At 35.7% G+C, this 15,030-nt stretch overlaps 1 protein-coding gene across 1 annotated transcript; it reads right to left on the minus strand.

Annotated features, from left to right (window-relative positions):
- Positions 1-223: 223 nt before the first annotated feature.
- On the minus strand, positions 224-639 carry LOC149218844 (uncharacterized). The gene is made up of 2 exons (XM_089382483.1): positions 576-639; positions 224-453 (listed from the first exon to the last, which is right to left on the minus strand). The coding sequence occupies exons 1-2, from the start codon at positions 637-639 to the stop codon at positions 224-226; spliced, it is 294 nt and encodes a 97-aa protein (XP_089238609.1).
- Positions 640-15,030: the final 14,391 nt, after the last annotated feature.

Genomic DNA, 15,030 nt, shown 5'->3' on the forward strand with positions numbered 1-15,030 from the left:
CGCTCTAAACTCAAGACTTAGAAAGACAAACCCCATTGCAATGTTTGTTTCTGTGACTAGAATATTCATTAGCAAGCAAGATCCTCCCCTCAAGAACATACAGATTCATATAGAAATTAATAAGGTGTTCCTCATCGATATCTATGCAAGAAGCTGAATTCTATATACATTATTTATGTTGGCTGCATTTGGGGCCATTGCAGTCAAATAGAAGGGTAGAAAATCATTCATTTTTCTTCTCTGTATGAAGTAGCATCTCCAGAATAGAGAAGACAAATAAGGGACCAAATAGGGGAGGCATAGGCGGCTTACTAAAGGCCGCATCCAGCTGCCCTGAGCTTTGCTTCTCAGATATACTGGCTTCATTTCCATTCACATGCGGTTCTTTCACATGATATTTTGAACTAGGTTTGAAATACACCTTTGTCAGCTGATTCTGCTGAACGAGCCATTCTGCAATACAGACATGCAATATGAATGTAGTCAGGTTCCTAAATTTTGGAAGATATTAACTCCACAACTGGGAAATCTAATTTGACATTTTCAAGAACCACAAGGCTTTAATTTCATTGTACCATCTTTTCTGGGATACAACTTTTTCAGGATATTCTTACAAAGAAATTCCGCAGTTATCCACATACTCTAGGGCTTCAGTTCGGAACACAAAAATGATACTTTTCTTTTTTGGTTAACAACCAATGAATATCTCCAATGACCTGCAATCCAAGTCTACAAATTGTTTAGTATGTGTTCTTGCTTGCACATTGCACATAGAAATTTTGCCATTAATTCTATCTTATGAAGTTTACAGCATTTGTTTAGGAAAATCCCAATACGTCAGTTTGAACCGATCATGATCCACTGCATAATTCTCACTATATTCGCACTTATAAATTCAAATACACAAACTAAAACCCCAAGACATATTTGCAAGTTTAGACAGAAGACAGTACCTAGAACAAATTTGGTTTCTCAGGAAAGATATAACTAGGAGCAAAGAACTCTCATACTATCAAGGAGTGGCAACTACTCTATAGAGTGGACCTATCAATTAAGATCATGTGTTTTTTCCTTTGAGAACAAATTTGGTTTCTCAGGAAAGATATAACCAGGAGCAAAGAAATCTCATACTATCAAGGAGTGGCAACTACTCTCTAGAGAGGACCTATCAGTTAAGAACATGTGTTCTGTCTTTTGAGATCACAAGTTTGAGTCTAGTGGGGGAGGTTATGTAAACCAGCATAGACTCAAATTATCACTGTGCATAGGTGATATGGATTTCATCCATTAATTTGGTGTCTGACTAGGCCAATTTGAGTCTAGCGAGGGTAAAGTATGTACACCTGCATAGACTATGTAGTCAAATCATCACTGCACAGAGGTCATCTCTTGTCCCATAAACAAAGGGATTTCATCTGTTAATTCGGCCTCTGACTAGGCCTTGGCCTTAAAATTATATCATTCCTATAATTATTCAAATAATTGATATCTGAATAGGCCTTGACCTTAAAATAATATTATTATGATAATTTAATTTGGAGATTTATAGTGTCTTTGAAGAATAGAAAACTAGACTAAGATTGGGCTTATTGCTCTGTTCCAGAATCAACAGGACTAAAACTGGAACTCTTGAGCACCTGTCTCAATATACAAGACATGTTTAGCCTCTCTCTGTAAAGAGAAGAACAGAGGAAACAAAATCGGTACTTTACAGCAAAGTTTCCACAATACATATAGAGTCTATAACTTGTATGCAATGCCGAACCCTCTAAAGTGAAGTAGTTCAAATGAATAGTCATCACCAATCCAGTGGACATCACTGAAAAATATGCATCTCCGGGTAATCCAAATGAAATCCCCATTGTGGCACATGTAGATCTGTAGCTCCAGAATAAACGCCAGATGGTCTCAACTGGATTGTGAAATGAGGGAAAGCTTCATCTGTGACTCCGTCGGTAACAACCACTCTTTAGAACGTAGGCCCCGATATAAATACCAACATTTTGAAAGAGAGTCTAAAATCCTGAAAGGCTCTAAAGGATCATAGTGTACAACATTGATTTCCCCACAAAGATTAGTCTTGCACATTACACAAGACATGATCGAGAAGATGATCCTCAATGTTTCTATCGAAAGCAAACATAATTGAAGGTGGTTTTTCAATCATTGACAAACATAATATAGCACAAAAAGTGCAAACTATTCAGGATATCCAGGATTCCTTAAAAACGGGGCACCTTAACTAGTTCATTTTGTACATGACTCTACCAAATAAAGGCAGGGTCCAGAAAACAGATTAACAAACCCTAATATTGCAGCTATTGTGGGAACTTAACGCATGTTGGGCATGTTTTCTGGAGGCGCATCCTTCATAAGAATATCTGGTCATGGATACGAAATCTGTTTACAAGTATCTTTACTTCACAAATCTACTGGCGTTTAGCAAGTAATACTGATGGTCACTCTCTTATAAATTTTTGTTTTAGATTCTCCAACTACTCAGTGTTAGCATATTGGATTGCCTCAAGAGATTGAAATAAGCCAGATATAAGAACAAGAGATCATGCAATGTTGCCATATCTGATTGATTGCCTTGACAAGGGATTGTAATAAGCTATATGTAAGAGCAAGGGCTCATGCAAGATTGGCATGTCGGATTGCCCTGAAAGAAGATTGTAATGAGCTACAAACTAGATCAAGAGCTCATGCAAAATACCCCAATTGCAGGTGTAGGTAAGGGGTAGGAAATTTGGGTATACTAATGGCCAAGCACAATCTTAGGTTCTCATAAATGATATCCATGTTCAAACCCCTTAGAGGACATAATGAAGTGGAAAACCTCTTTTGTTTTGTTTAATGATTTGCCAATATCTATTGCAGTACATTCATAAATTCCTAAACAAAAAGTCCAAGTACGTGGTACAGTCCAAGTATGTGGTTCAACCCTTAAGTGCGGAGGTTTGGACACTCTAATCCCAGTCAAGACTATGTACCCTAGGCTTCGCTCCAATCCCACAATCCCACACAAGACTATGTACCAGGCTTGGTAGCTCCAAGACTATGTAACCCAAATCCCAGGCAAGATTATGTACCCTAAATTGGAAGGAAAAAAATAAATAAATAAATAAACAAAACAATGCATCTATCCACAACCACCAAATAAGTTAGAATTTTATACACGTTTAACAGAACACAACACAGAGCTGGTATGGTGGTGAGCTATGGGAGTCACCAACAAATTCAATTGCATATTACCACTTAACCTAGAACTTGGAAAAAATCAACTCGTAAAACTTATCTCCCGATTTCAAATCCGATGGAGTCTTTCACTTGCAGAACAGAGCCTAAACAAGGAGCTCCTGCGATTTGGGCGTAGTGGGTTCTTCTAAAAGACGTAACAAGGTTTGAATTCCGCCTTCTTTGGCAATCAACTGACGCATTTTATCATCTTGGGAAGCCATTGCATGCAGGCACTCTATTGCATTTTCTTGCGCAGACGGCATACCAGAAGAAACCAGATTGAGCAGAATAGTAATCGCCCCTTCTTCCGCCATCGTTTTCCTTGTCTCTTCCACAGCAGCCACATTCTTCAGCGCCCCTACAGCCATGGCCTGTGCAGCCGAGGTTCCCGATTTGCAAATATGAATCAGAACTGAAACCCCACCATAAGCCTCAATTCCACCATAAGCATTTTCTGCATTGCTCGTTAGCCCTCCAATGGCCACCACAGCCTTTTCTTTACACAACGAGCTCCCGGATTCCAAGAGCCGAACCAATGGACCTAAAGCGCCCTACGTTTTTTTAAGGTTTTTTAATGTTTTAAAACATTTTTCTTATTAAATTAGACGGCTGATTTTTGTTCAATCGTCTAACAAAAGATCTAACGGCTACGATTAAGACAGAAAGGCATTTGGGGGAGTTCATTTCAAAGGGGAACGCCTTACGGCGTAATTATGAGAGAGATCTTCTATGTTGTCTATAGTAGATAAAGGAAGCAAATTAGTTTTTAATTCATTTAGAAAGAGATCTTTTTTATTTCTATCAAAGATTAACTTCTTTTGGCTATAAGGATTATCTTCTATGGGATCTCTATGCATGACAAAATTGAGAGTTATAAGTAAAGGCTTATGATCAGAGCCAGGCTCGTGGTCATTTAAGATGTCAAAATTTTTTATTTCATTGTATAGAGGGAGATCAGAGATAACATAGTCTACCACACTACTACCAAGCCCATGGATGCAAGTCATCTGGCTAGAATTGGGCCACTTCTTTAGACCATTGCAAATTATGAGATCCTAAGCATAACAGAGCTTGACTAGCTCCGACCCAAACAAATTCTCCCCGAGGTCTTTAGAGCTCCTTTTGTACAGGCTAGCTAGAGGAAGGTCTTCATCTAACCAAAGAGGATTAGGGTTGGAATGATTTCTTAGAAGAATAGCTTGGTTGCTTGAAGTTCGAGCATTAAAGTTACCCATTAAAAGGATATTGCCTTCATTCCTTAGGCTAGAAATATCATTCTCTAAACCATTGTAAGGACCATTTTTATCAAGATTCTTTTTCTTATAGAAGTTAGAATTGATGGGGGGGAATAAGAAATTGGTATGTAGGTCTCTTTATGATAAATGTCAGTAATTTCTATCCATCTATATTGGTTGTAAGGGTTGTTTTTATAAATCCTAGCATGGGGATAGATGTTCTTCTTAATGTAACAAGCTATACCCCCAATGCCTCTACGAGAGGATCATTTATTCAAGGTAGACCATAATGTAAAGCCATCTATGTTAGGGACCTTAGATTCTTCGTGCTCCCAAGTTTCAACAAGAAAAATAATATCAACATCATTCGAGATCAAACTTAGCTTGGGGCCTTTGTTCCATGGAAAGCCCCGACAGTTGCAAGAAAGAATCTGGAGCATGTTGAATTGCTCTTTATTATTATCTTTTTGGTTTCTATCTCGAATAATGGCTTTTCTATTTATGATTAGTGTCCATTTTCCTTCCTTCCTAGCTTCCTTTACCTTTTGAACCTCCTTTCTCAATTCTGCTTAATCTTCTGGAATGAGATATTCATTTATAAATATTCCCGTTCCTTTTAGATTTGAGGTTTTACTAAGTATGTCATGCTTATGGTCAGTAGATCCAACCTTTATTCGGATCAGCCTTCCTTTATTCTCAATTAGTTTCCCCAACCTTGTTGCTTCTGTGAGACACGTTGTTTCAATTTGTAATCTGTTATGTAATTATGTCTGGGCTATGGCTAAAGTATTCTCGTCTACCTCCTGTTTCAAACTGAAGATTATAAGGTTCAAGGCCCTTTTGTTATGCTCATGGTGTAATTCTATCAATTTTTTCATTTCATCTTTAATTGGTTTGATATCTAATTTACTTGCCACACTATTTAGGGTGAGGTGGCTATTAACGTTTTCTTCTAGCTCCTTAATCATGTCCTTCATTTTAATATTCTTTAAAGTATCAACATCTACTTGCTGGGATGTTTGGTTCATATATTGGTTTTGTTTTTCTATAACCTGCAACCTATTCTCCATTGCCTCCATCATATTCTCCAGTAGTTCTATTTTATTTTCTATTTGTTTTTGGATCTTGTCTTCAAGAGATGTGAATTTATTTTCCAGCATGGCTACTAACTCTGTTTGTAGCTTGACTTCTCTTTCTTCTCTACATTTCTCTAAAGACTCTATATACTCATAGAGGCACTATAGAGTAACTGTGCTAGGTCTACTTTTGGTAATCTTTGGTAATTGTGGTGAATTATTCATACTTGAAAATATATGAGCAGATATGTATTAGAAAAATATAATGAATGTGTGCACCTGATAGCAGCAAGACGAACCACAAATGCACGTGCCCCTGATTGTTTTTCTATTACCTCAGAGAGTTTGTGAATTATTAGCGTAGAGAGATCGTAAATTATGACCATAGAGATCGTAAATTATTACCGCAGAGAGGTCGTAAATACATCACCCTAAATTATTACAGTTCCATATTAATTTAAAACCAAATTATAGTTGAAATTTAAAATTTTATATTGTCAAATTGTATTATAAACTTTATGGAATATTTTTCTATTTTGAATTTTCCTCTACCACCCTTTTACATTACACTGCATCATCATTTAATAATGATTTTTTTTGTTAAATTAAAATATCATGATATTTTTAATATTATTATTTATTTTAGAAAATATTGAAATATTTTTTATTATTATCATTTACTAAATATTATATATTAACTTTGCTTTAAACAGATAAGAAAAATGTGTTATTGAAATATGTTTTATTATTATCATTTATAAAATATTATATATCCACTTTATTTTAAAAATAAAAAACTTACATATAAAACTTGCATATAGATGTTGAAAGTTTATTATTTATTAAATATTATATATCAACTTTATTTTAAAAATGAAAAACTTATATATAAGACATGCGTATAGATGTTGAAAGTTGTACAACGTTATGGCCATAGTCTCAAACCCCAACAATTGGAATCACATCTTAAACTTATCAAGCATATAAAAGAATGTGAGAATTGACAATTCACCTATATGTGGAAACAATAACTTGAGTTTTTTTTCTATATCACTTGTCCCTAATCCTCATTTTGATAATATTTCTACATATTCTTCACAAATGATATATTCTCCTTTAAAGCTTCTTGAGCCACTCCTTATTACTCTTCAACTTTAGTTTTCAATCCTTCTCACGTGAAATAGAGTTTATCGGATGAGGTAAGAGAACAAAATTTAGCAATGGTGGCTTTGCAAAAAGTAAATTCCTACATAATATTTCTTTATCAACTTTTAAATAACATTTTCATAGATCTTTCTTCTATGCCTTTTATCAATTTTTGTGTTAGTGTTTATTTTTTATTTTGGGTAAATAGAATTAATTGCAAAAACTAGGATTTATATAGTATATTACAAAAAAATAGGTTGATTTCTCACTGTGTAGGCCATCCCATAGCCAAAAGTAGACTCTCCTTAAGGTGGGGGGGGCATCTGAGTACTAGAAGAGACAAAAATGACTAGAATGAAACCAAAATACTCGCCTAGCTGCATTGTACAAAAATGACTACAAATATGGGATAATAAAACACAAATGTATTACAATAAGGTTGATGGGTCTAAATGTAGCTTCCAACCGTAATAAGAGTTGTTGGGTCCTCTATGGTGCTTCCTATCACAGGGGAAATGATGATATGTTACTAAATTTTCTCCATTCCCTAATTAATCTCCCTTAAGTTCCTATGCAAGTGTTCAAGTGAGCTAAGAATGTCCATGTGAGTTTCGTGATGGTCTAGGAGAGTCTAACCAACTAGAAATTTTATTTTCCAATAAAGATCCATTGTCTGCATATATAGGTTTAATCTTCTCCTCACATGATCTATATCCATGATACAATCTAACCATTCAATAAGAACCTCTATGTCTAAGAAGGAGTCTTATGAGAAGTGGCTCCCCTCCATCTTAGTGATTTTTTCCTGTATAGACACTAGTGTTCGCTCCCGATAATAACAAGCAAAATCTTCAGTCTAAGGGTACATTTTAATACGTTCCTAATGGACCCAATGGTTATAATAAGTGCCTGCCCTTCTAACTCATGTTCGTTGGTGTGACTTGGAGAACTAGGCCACCAAATACGAAAATTCAAACCAAGTCCCAAACTAGCCAAGGATACCACCCAAGCCAAGTCGTCATGGTAAAATATTAGTTACATGAATCAAAAGACGATTGGAATGGGGACTAGCTAGAATGAGAACTAGGTTAGCCAGACACAAGTGCAAGATTAACTTTATTTTCCCAACCTAACACCCAAAAATAAGCTTAAAAAGATATGAACATGCATACATAGAAAACAATGAAACACAACAAAGAGAGGTATAAAGAGCCAAATCTGTTGGCAGAATATATGGGAGACACCTAGAAACAATGTTGAATTCCCTCAACCAACATGAACCCACCTACTACAAAGCCACAAGATGGCTACCAGAACAACATAAGCACCATGATGGCTCTAAAACATAGCCAATAGGAAAGGAAGCAACTAGTGCCACTGACTAAAAATACCATGCACCACCAAAATAATAACAAAACACCCTCAGTCACCAAAGCCTTTCCCTACAACAAGTTTCAAAACGATGGAAAACTCACCGAAAAAGAACTAAACATACACTATATTACAACCAAGAGGAGTAAATAAACCTAAGACCCTTGACTAAAAAAAACAAAGCATATCCACTAGTTGAATCACAAGCTACAGATTTAGATAATATATGTCAGCTAAAAAGTTGATTTGCTTAGTTCTTTATCTTCCCTTGAATTGAATCCTTAAAAGGGGTAGTTCTGTTGGGGTTTCTAGGACCTAGAGCTCCTCCAAGCAATCTGATGTTCAATATAATGGAAGAATTCTGCGAGATGCAATAGTCCCTCGCCTAGAAGGGGTCTTGGAATATCTTCCCTTTGAAAGATAGGCATTGAGGTTTTGCATAGATTCCCATCCTTTTCTCCATGCAATAGTCCCTCGTCTTGAAGGGTTCCTGGAATGTCTTCCCTTCGAAAGATAGGCATTGAGGTTTTGCAGAGATTCCCATCCTTTTCTTGATACGTTGCTTCATATTTTCGACCAAGTCGAAGCCCCCGAGGGTGGACTTCCCATTAATATTTTTGATGAAAATCTGACAGATCTCCTGGACTACCTCTAATCGTCTTTTGCTGGGCTCAAAAATGGGAGTGAGAAAGCAATTTATTTGTGAGCTCGAATCATACTTGTCCGTCGGTGACTTCAACACCATTGACCCAAAATATAGAAGAGAGGAGTAGGTGGAAGAGAACAAAGCAGAAAGAAAATAGAATTCATACCTCAACCCATATGGGTATTCTTGTCGTGAATGCCCTAAGGCTACCAAACCCCATCCTGTAGAATAAAATTTAAAGCCCATGTTTAGTTTTTGTTGCATGTCATGACTCCTATTGAGTACGATCATGGGAGGTATTGACCATTCTACAACAAACTCATATCCATGGACAACACTTGTCAAAAATTTGCAACAAGTCCAAACCCCAGAGCATTGCGCAAACTCCATTTCAGTCCTTCATCTTGGCAAAAAATATTGAAACTCACAAAATGAGCTTCATCATTAAATTACACATAATGTAATTTATAAAAGTAGATAGTCATCTATTCCACAACGATTCACCGACTCTAATTTATTACTCTCTTAGGCTAGCCGATTCCCACGGATTCTCCGCGGACTCCCATTGATGACTTGCCAAGAATCCGTAGACAGTCATTGATGAATTGTCTTCATATCAACAGTCATAGATGACATGATTAATATTCTAATAGATAACATATTACAGTGATTTGATCCGTGATATTGGCAGATAACATGTTAATTATATATTATTATATCAAGCCATTACCGAAAGTTGTGATAGAATAATTTTTGTTACTAGCCATTTAAATTTTCTTCTTTCTTTTCTAAGGAATTCAATTACACAATGGTATATAACTTCTGAGAAACATATATAACGCATGTGAGAAGTTGGAACTTTAAATATTTCCTTTCACGAGATTCCCTACTCTAATATCAAAATCATTACAAAGTGGGGAAGAAATGTTGCATCATACTTTGGACTTCATTTCTACTAATGTTGATCAACATTCTTGTTTTCTATTAGATTTTCTAAAATAGGATTGGCCAATATCCCTATGTATTTCAATTAGAGAGTTGATTAATCTGAATCTTGTTGGTTTCTTTCGAATTATTTGTATAACAACTTTTATTTGACATTGCATATTTCTTGATAATCATGATCACTAGATTACATTGAAAGCAGGAAGTTGAAACAAGTTCAACATGAAGATGGAGAGTGGAATGCGCAATTTAATAAAGCTTATTCAAATCTTATTCAATTTTGAGAATACGTAGCTCATGTTCCCACATATATCATTTCTTATTTCCTAATTAATAGGGTCAATATGGACATTTTGACTAGGCCATCATCCTAGGTGCCTTCCTCCGGTTTCTTGAACAATTGATCAACTTTTTCATTTCTATTCTTTATTCTGTTAAACTTGTGACTCTTGACTATGATGTTGAAGTCCTAGTTGGTCGGATTCCAGAGAAACTCTCATCTTCTTGGTGAATGTCTTCGTTATTGATGGGAGCTATATAATGCATCGAGTCATAGTCTACCATATTTGAAAGAAACTTTGTAATTCTTCGTCTTCCTAGTTGGTGGTGCTCACGAGATAACTCTTATTCTACTCAATTCTCTTGAAGTCATTGCGATCGTGAAGAGGGTTGTTGACTGCAAAAATAATTCATCATGGCTGATAGCCAAATTTGGTTGCCCTAGATGTCGTCAACTACGAAATTCTCAAACTCTGCAGAAAGTTTCATAGGTTTCACATTTATTACAACTCGACCATCTGTGGAACCTGGAGATGTGGTAGAGATCGATTGGGTACAATAGAGAATGAGGCAACGATCATCCCTTTTGGTAGAGTGTGGAACGATAAAAAAATTCAAACCACAGACTCTTTAATATTTATCCCACACCAAGATAATAAAATATGCAAGAAAAAGGTGTCTACGGTTTCCATTATCATTTAAAATCAAATTTTATAATTTAAATTTAAAAATTTCCAATATCAGATTATATTATACACTTATGGAAATTTCTTCTCGTTGATTTTCTTCGTTCAGTGTTTTAGAATGCACTTTCTCATTTTGTTAATAATATTACAATTTAGAATAAAAATAAAAATGATAATATTTATAATATTATTATTTATTTATGAAATGTTGAAATGTTTAATATTATTATTATTTATTTAATATTATACTTTGATTTATTTAAAATAAATCATATAAGTGTTGCATAGAGATGTTGGAGGTTGTACAACTTTATAACGATGGTCTTAGACCTTAATTATTGGAATCAACTCATAAGCATATAAAAAAAGTCATAATTAACAATTCACCTTTTTGTGGAAATGGAAACTTGGGTTTAATCTATATCACTCGTCTCCAATCCCCATTTTGAGAATATTTTTACATATTGTTAAAGGATGATCTATTCTCCTTTAAATCTTGTTGAGCTACTCTTTGGCTTCTCTATGATTTTAAGTTTGAGTCCATCTCACACAAAATATAGTGTATTAGATGTTAAAGTTTGAGTTTAGGTTTGAGTCCATCTCACACAAAATAAAGTGTATTAGATGTTAAAGTTAGAGAAAACATACTCCCGCAATGATGCCTTTGCAAAAAATATTTTTCTACATAGATTTTCTCTATAAACTTTTAAACAACATTTCCATAGATCTCTCTTGTGTGGCTCATAACAATTTTTGTGTTATTAGTTTTTTCTTTTGTTGGTTGGATTGTATTAACTACAAAAACGAGGAATTACATAGATGATTACAAAAATTAGGCCGGTCTTTTAGAGGGGCGCATAAACCATAGTCAAAAGTAGATTCTCCTTAAGGAGGAGATGGACATTTGAGTACTGAAAGAGACAAAAGTCACTAAACTCAAACTAAAACACTGGCTTAACTAGTCTTGAACATAAATAACTCCAAATACGGGATCAAAAACCAAAGCCATATCACAATCAGGACGAGGGTTTTGAATCTGAGCTTGAAACCTCGATAGGAGATTCTAAGTCTTGTGAAGTCCTTCCTGGCATAGGGGAATTTTTGAGATGTTGTTCAATCTTCTCCATCCTCTGATCATGATCGATCAAGCTCCTATGTATGTGTTCAAGACTGTGAAGAATGTCCATGCGATTTTCATGATGGTCTCGAAGAGTTTGTCGTGATAGAAATTTTCTTTGCCAGTATAGATCCATCATCTACATATATTGATTGAACTGACCCCTTTTCTGCCCTGTATCTAGGATCTAGTCTACCCATTCAGTAAAAACCATTCTTTCTAAGAGGGGTGTCCTATGAGAAGACGCTTCCCTATCCATCGTGGTGATTTTTTCTTGTATATGGGATGGTGTGACCTCATGATAACGAGAGACAAAATCTTCAATTTGGTCATGCATTCAAGTGTGTCCATATTGTGCTTTCTCTTGATAATTAATGCCCCCTTTCTGACTCAAGATCATTGGCGCAACATGGAGAACTAGGACAGTGAATACACAAATTTGAACCAAGTCGCCGCAAAATGCTATTGCCAAGAGTCAAAAGAGTATTGGCATGGGGATCTACCTAAATGAGAACTGAGACAACTAGGTGTAGGTGCGAGATTAAATTTGTTTCCCCCATTGATTTGCATTCCTCCGAACACCAAACTCTTGACTAATTGGGTTACGACCATACTTATAGTGCAAACACCGAAACAAAACCAAGAGAGATACAAAGAGCCAAAGTCACTAGTAGCACAGGTGAGAAATGCCCAAAGATAGAGCTAAATGCCCTCGACCACCAAGAACACACCTAGAACCAAGCCACAGACTAAATACCTCTAAAACACACTCAATAAACACACTCGCTCTAAAACACACTTGCTCGAAAACACACTTGCTCTAAAACACAACCAATAGGAAAAGAAGAAAGTAGAGGCAGTAGCTGAAAATGCCGTGCACCATAAGAATGAGAGTTAAACACCCTAAGACATTAAATCCCACCCAAAAACAAACCTTATAATGATAGAAAACCCACCAAAAGGAAACCAAAAATATACTATATCACAACAAAGAGGTGCAATTCTATGTAATAATAAATCGATAAATAATAATAATAAATGAAATAATATTAATATATAAAAAAATAAACAATAAATAAAAGATAATAATAGTAAATGAATACATTGTTAACAATGGCATCCATTTACTTAAGTGTAGCTAGCTTGGAGAGAACAAGCTAGATTTGCTTTCTTGTAGGTTTTTGTATTTTGGAACTTGAGAAGGTGAACGAAAGATTTAGGAGACAAGATTTGAAGGTCTCAAGAGGTTCTTTGTAGCATGAGTTTGAGATGGTTATCTTTGGGCCAAGAGCCAAGATTTGAAGGTCTCAAGAGGTTCTTTGTATCATGAGTTTGAGATGGTTATCTTTGGGACAAGAGCCAAGATTTGAAGGTCTCAAGAGGTTCTTTGTATCATGAGTTTGAGATGGTTATCTTTGGGACAAGAGCCTTTGTGCAAGCATTGAATAGTTAGGAGACAGTCCCGAAAAATTGCCAAAAGTTGAATATTAAAATCTTTAGCCAAGATTAGATGGAAGAAAAGGCCATATATCTCACTTTGATTATTGACTCTATGTCCCAAGCCCTAAGATTAAATTGAGTTTTTTAATAAAATAATTTTCTTATTAAATATTAAATTGATTTTTTTGAAAAATCTAATTTCCTTCTCTACTTCTTTTTATTATTCAATATTTTTATAATATTAAACTTTTTTATATAATATTATTAAGTAAATTTAAATTTAGTTCCAATTATTTTTTAAATAATGAAATTGCTAGTAATTAGTCGTCTTTTGAAAAATTGAAACTTTGCAAATTAAACAACTTAAACCTATAATTCTTAAACCACTTAAAACTATACTTCTTAAAATTTTAATTTGAAACAAAAATAACAAAAAATAATCATTTCATTTATTAATTAAACTAAAAATTAATTAAATATTTATAATATATTTTAATAAATAAATACTTCTCCTTTACGTCTGCTTATAATTTCACATATATAGATGTATGTTAATTTGTGAAATGACTTAGGCTAGACAGTACGATCTAGAATTAAAAATTAATTAAATATTTATAATATATTTTAATAAATAAATCCTTCTCGCAACGAATTCCAGGGAGCATGAGGGGAAACGGGTTCTGGTGTTGATGGGCTTGGCCATCCCTGCGAAGCTAGTTTTTCTCCTACCCGGGTATCTTTTAGGTGTTTCAAACTGGTTTTTACATTTACATATCTCGGTAACTCATCTCTTTGTCTGGTCATTGGTTTCGTATACAAGCAGGGATTTTTCTGATCCAGATTCGGCACACCAGAAGGAAGGGTCCAAGCTCAGCAAAGGAGGCTCGACAAGAAGGCAAAGCTGCTGCCAACAATTGGTTAGTACTCTGGAGCTGCAATCCTGGACCTGGGCCGTCGTCAATAGCAAGATGCCTCGTCTGAGACCAAGGATGGGCAGCCGCAGGGGGCAGCCGAGGAGGGCTCCAACTGAATCGTCTTCCAGCGAATTGTCAGGGAGGTGCAGGCCTTCAACACGCAGCAGAAGAGGAAGATCTCGCGCCACCAGCTCTCGGCCCGGACCTATCCCTACCTCTGGCTCCGCCATCTTTACCTTTGACAGCGCACTGAACAGACCTAGGATCACTGCCTATTTTACAGTGGTTTTTCAGGAAGAAAGCCAAGCAGAAGATATAAGGATACAGTCAAGGAATTCAAGGGCAATCCCGGCTCCCTCTTCATCATTTCAGTTGGCTGCGGAAAATGCCCCTCAGCAGGAAACAAATGAACAAGCGGGCAGAGCTCAGGAAGCGATGATGGTTGATCCGGATCCCGTTGCTCAGAACGCGACTCAGACAGAGGAATTACCAGACATGGGCTGGTGTCGCATCATAGAAGAGCCCCTTGATGAATAGCAAGTCCACCCACGCTTCTTTTTTTGGCAGAATGCCCTTCACCACTGGGCACGACTGTAAGGCGACTAGGTTCTGGGATCTTTGGTATTCCTTAGTTTTTTTGAGTTTTTGCACTGTCTTATGTATCAGAGATTGATCCCCTGCGAGGGACACAAAATTAGACAGTTTACAAATATGTTTGTTTTGGACAGTTCTGCCTCCTACAGGAGCAGAGTTCTTGACTTCGGTCATGATGTAAATTTACCATTACCCTGTTAATATAATAGTTATAGTTATAGTCTTATGTAGAAAAAAAAAAAAAAAAAAAATTCTCCTTTAGCTCTACTTATAATTTCACATATATAGATGTATGTTAATTTGGGAAATGACTTAGGCTTACGAAGATTCCATGGATTTTT

The sequence above is a fragment of the Pinus tabuliformis genome, chromosome Q (genome assembly GCF_031772625.1).
Source record: "Pinus tabuliformis cultivar Carrire ecotype Pingquan chromosome Q, CPIR1, whole genome shotgun sequence".
NCBI lineage: Eukaryota > Viridiplantae > Streptophyta > Pinopsida > Pinales > Pinaceae > Pinus > Pinus tabuliformis.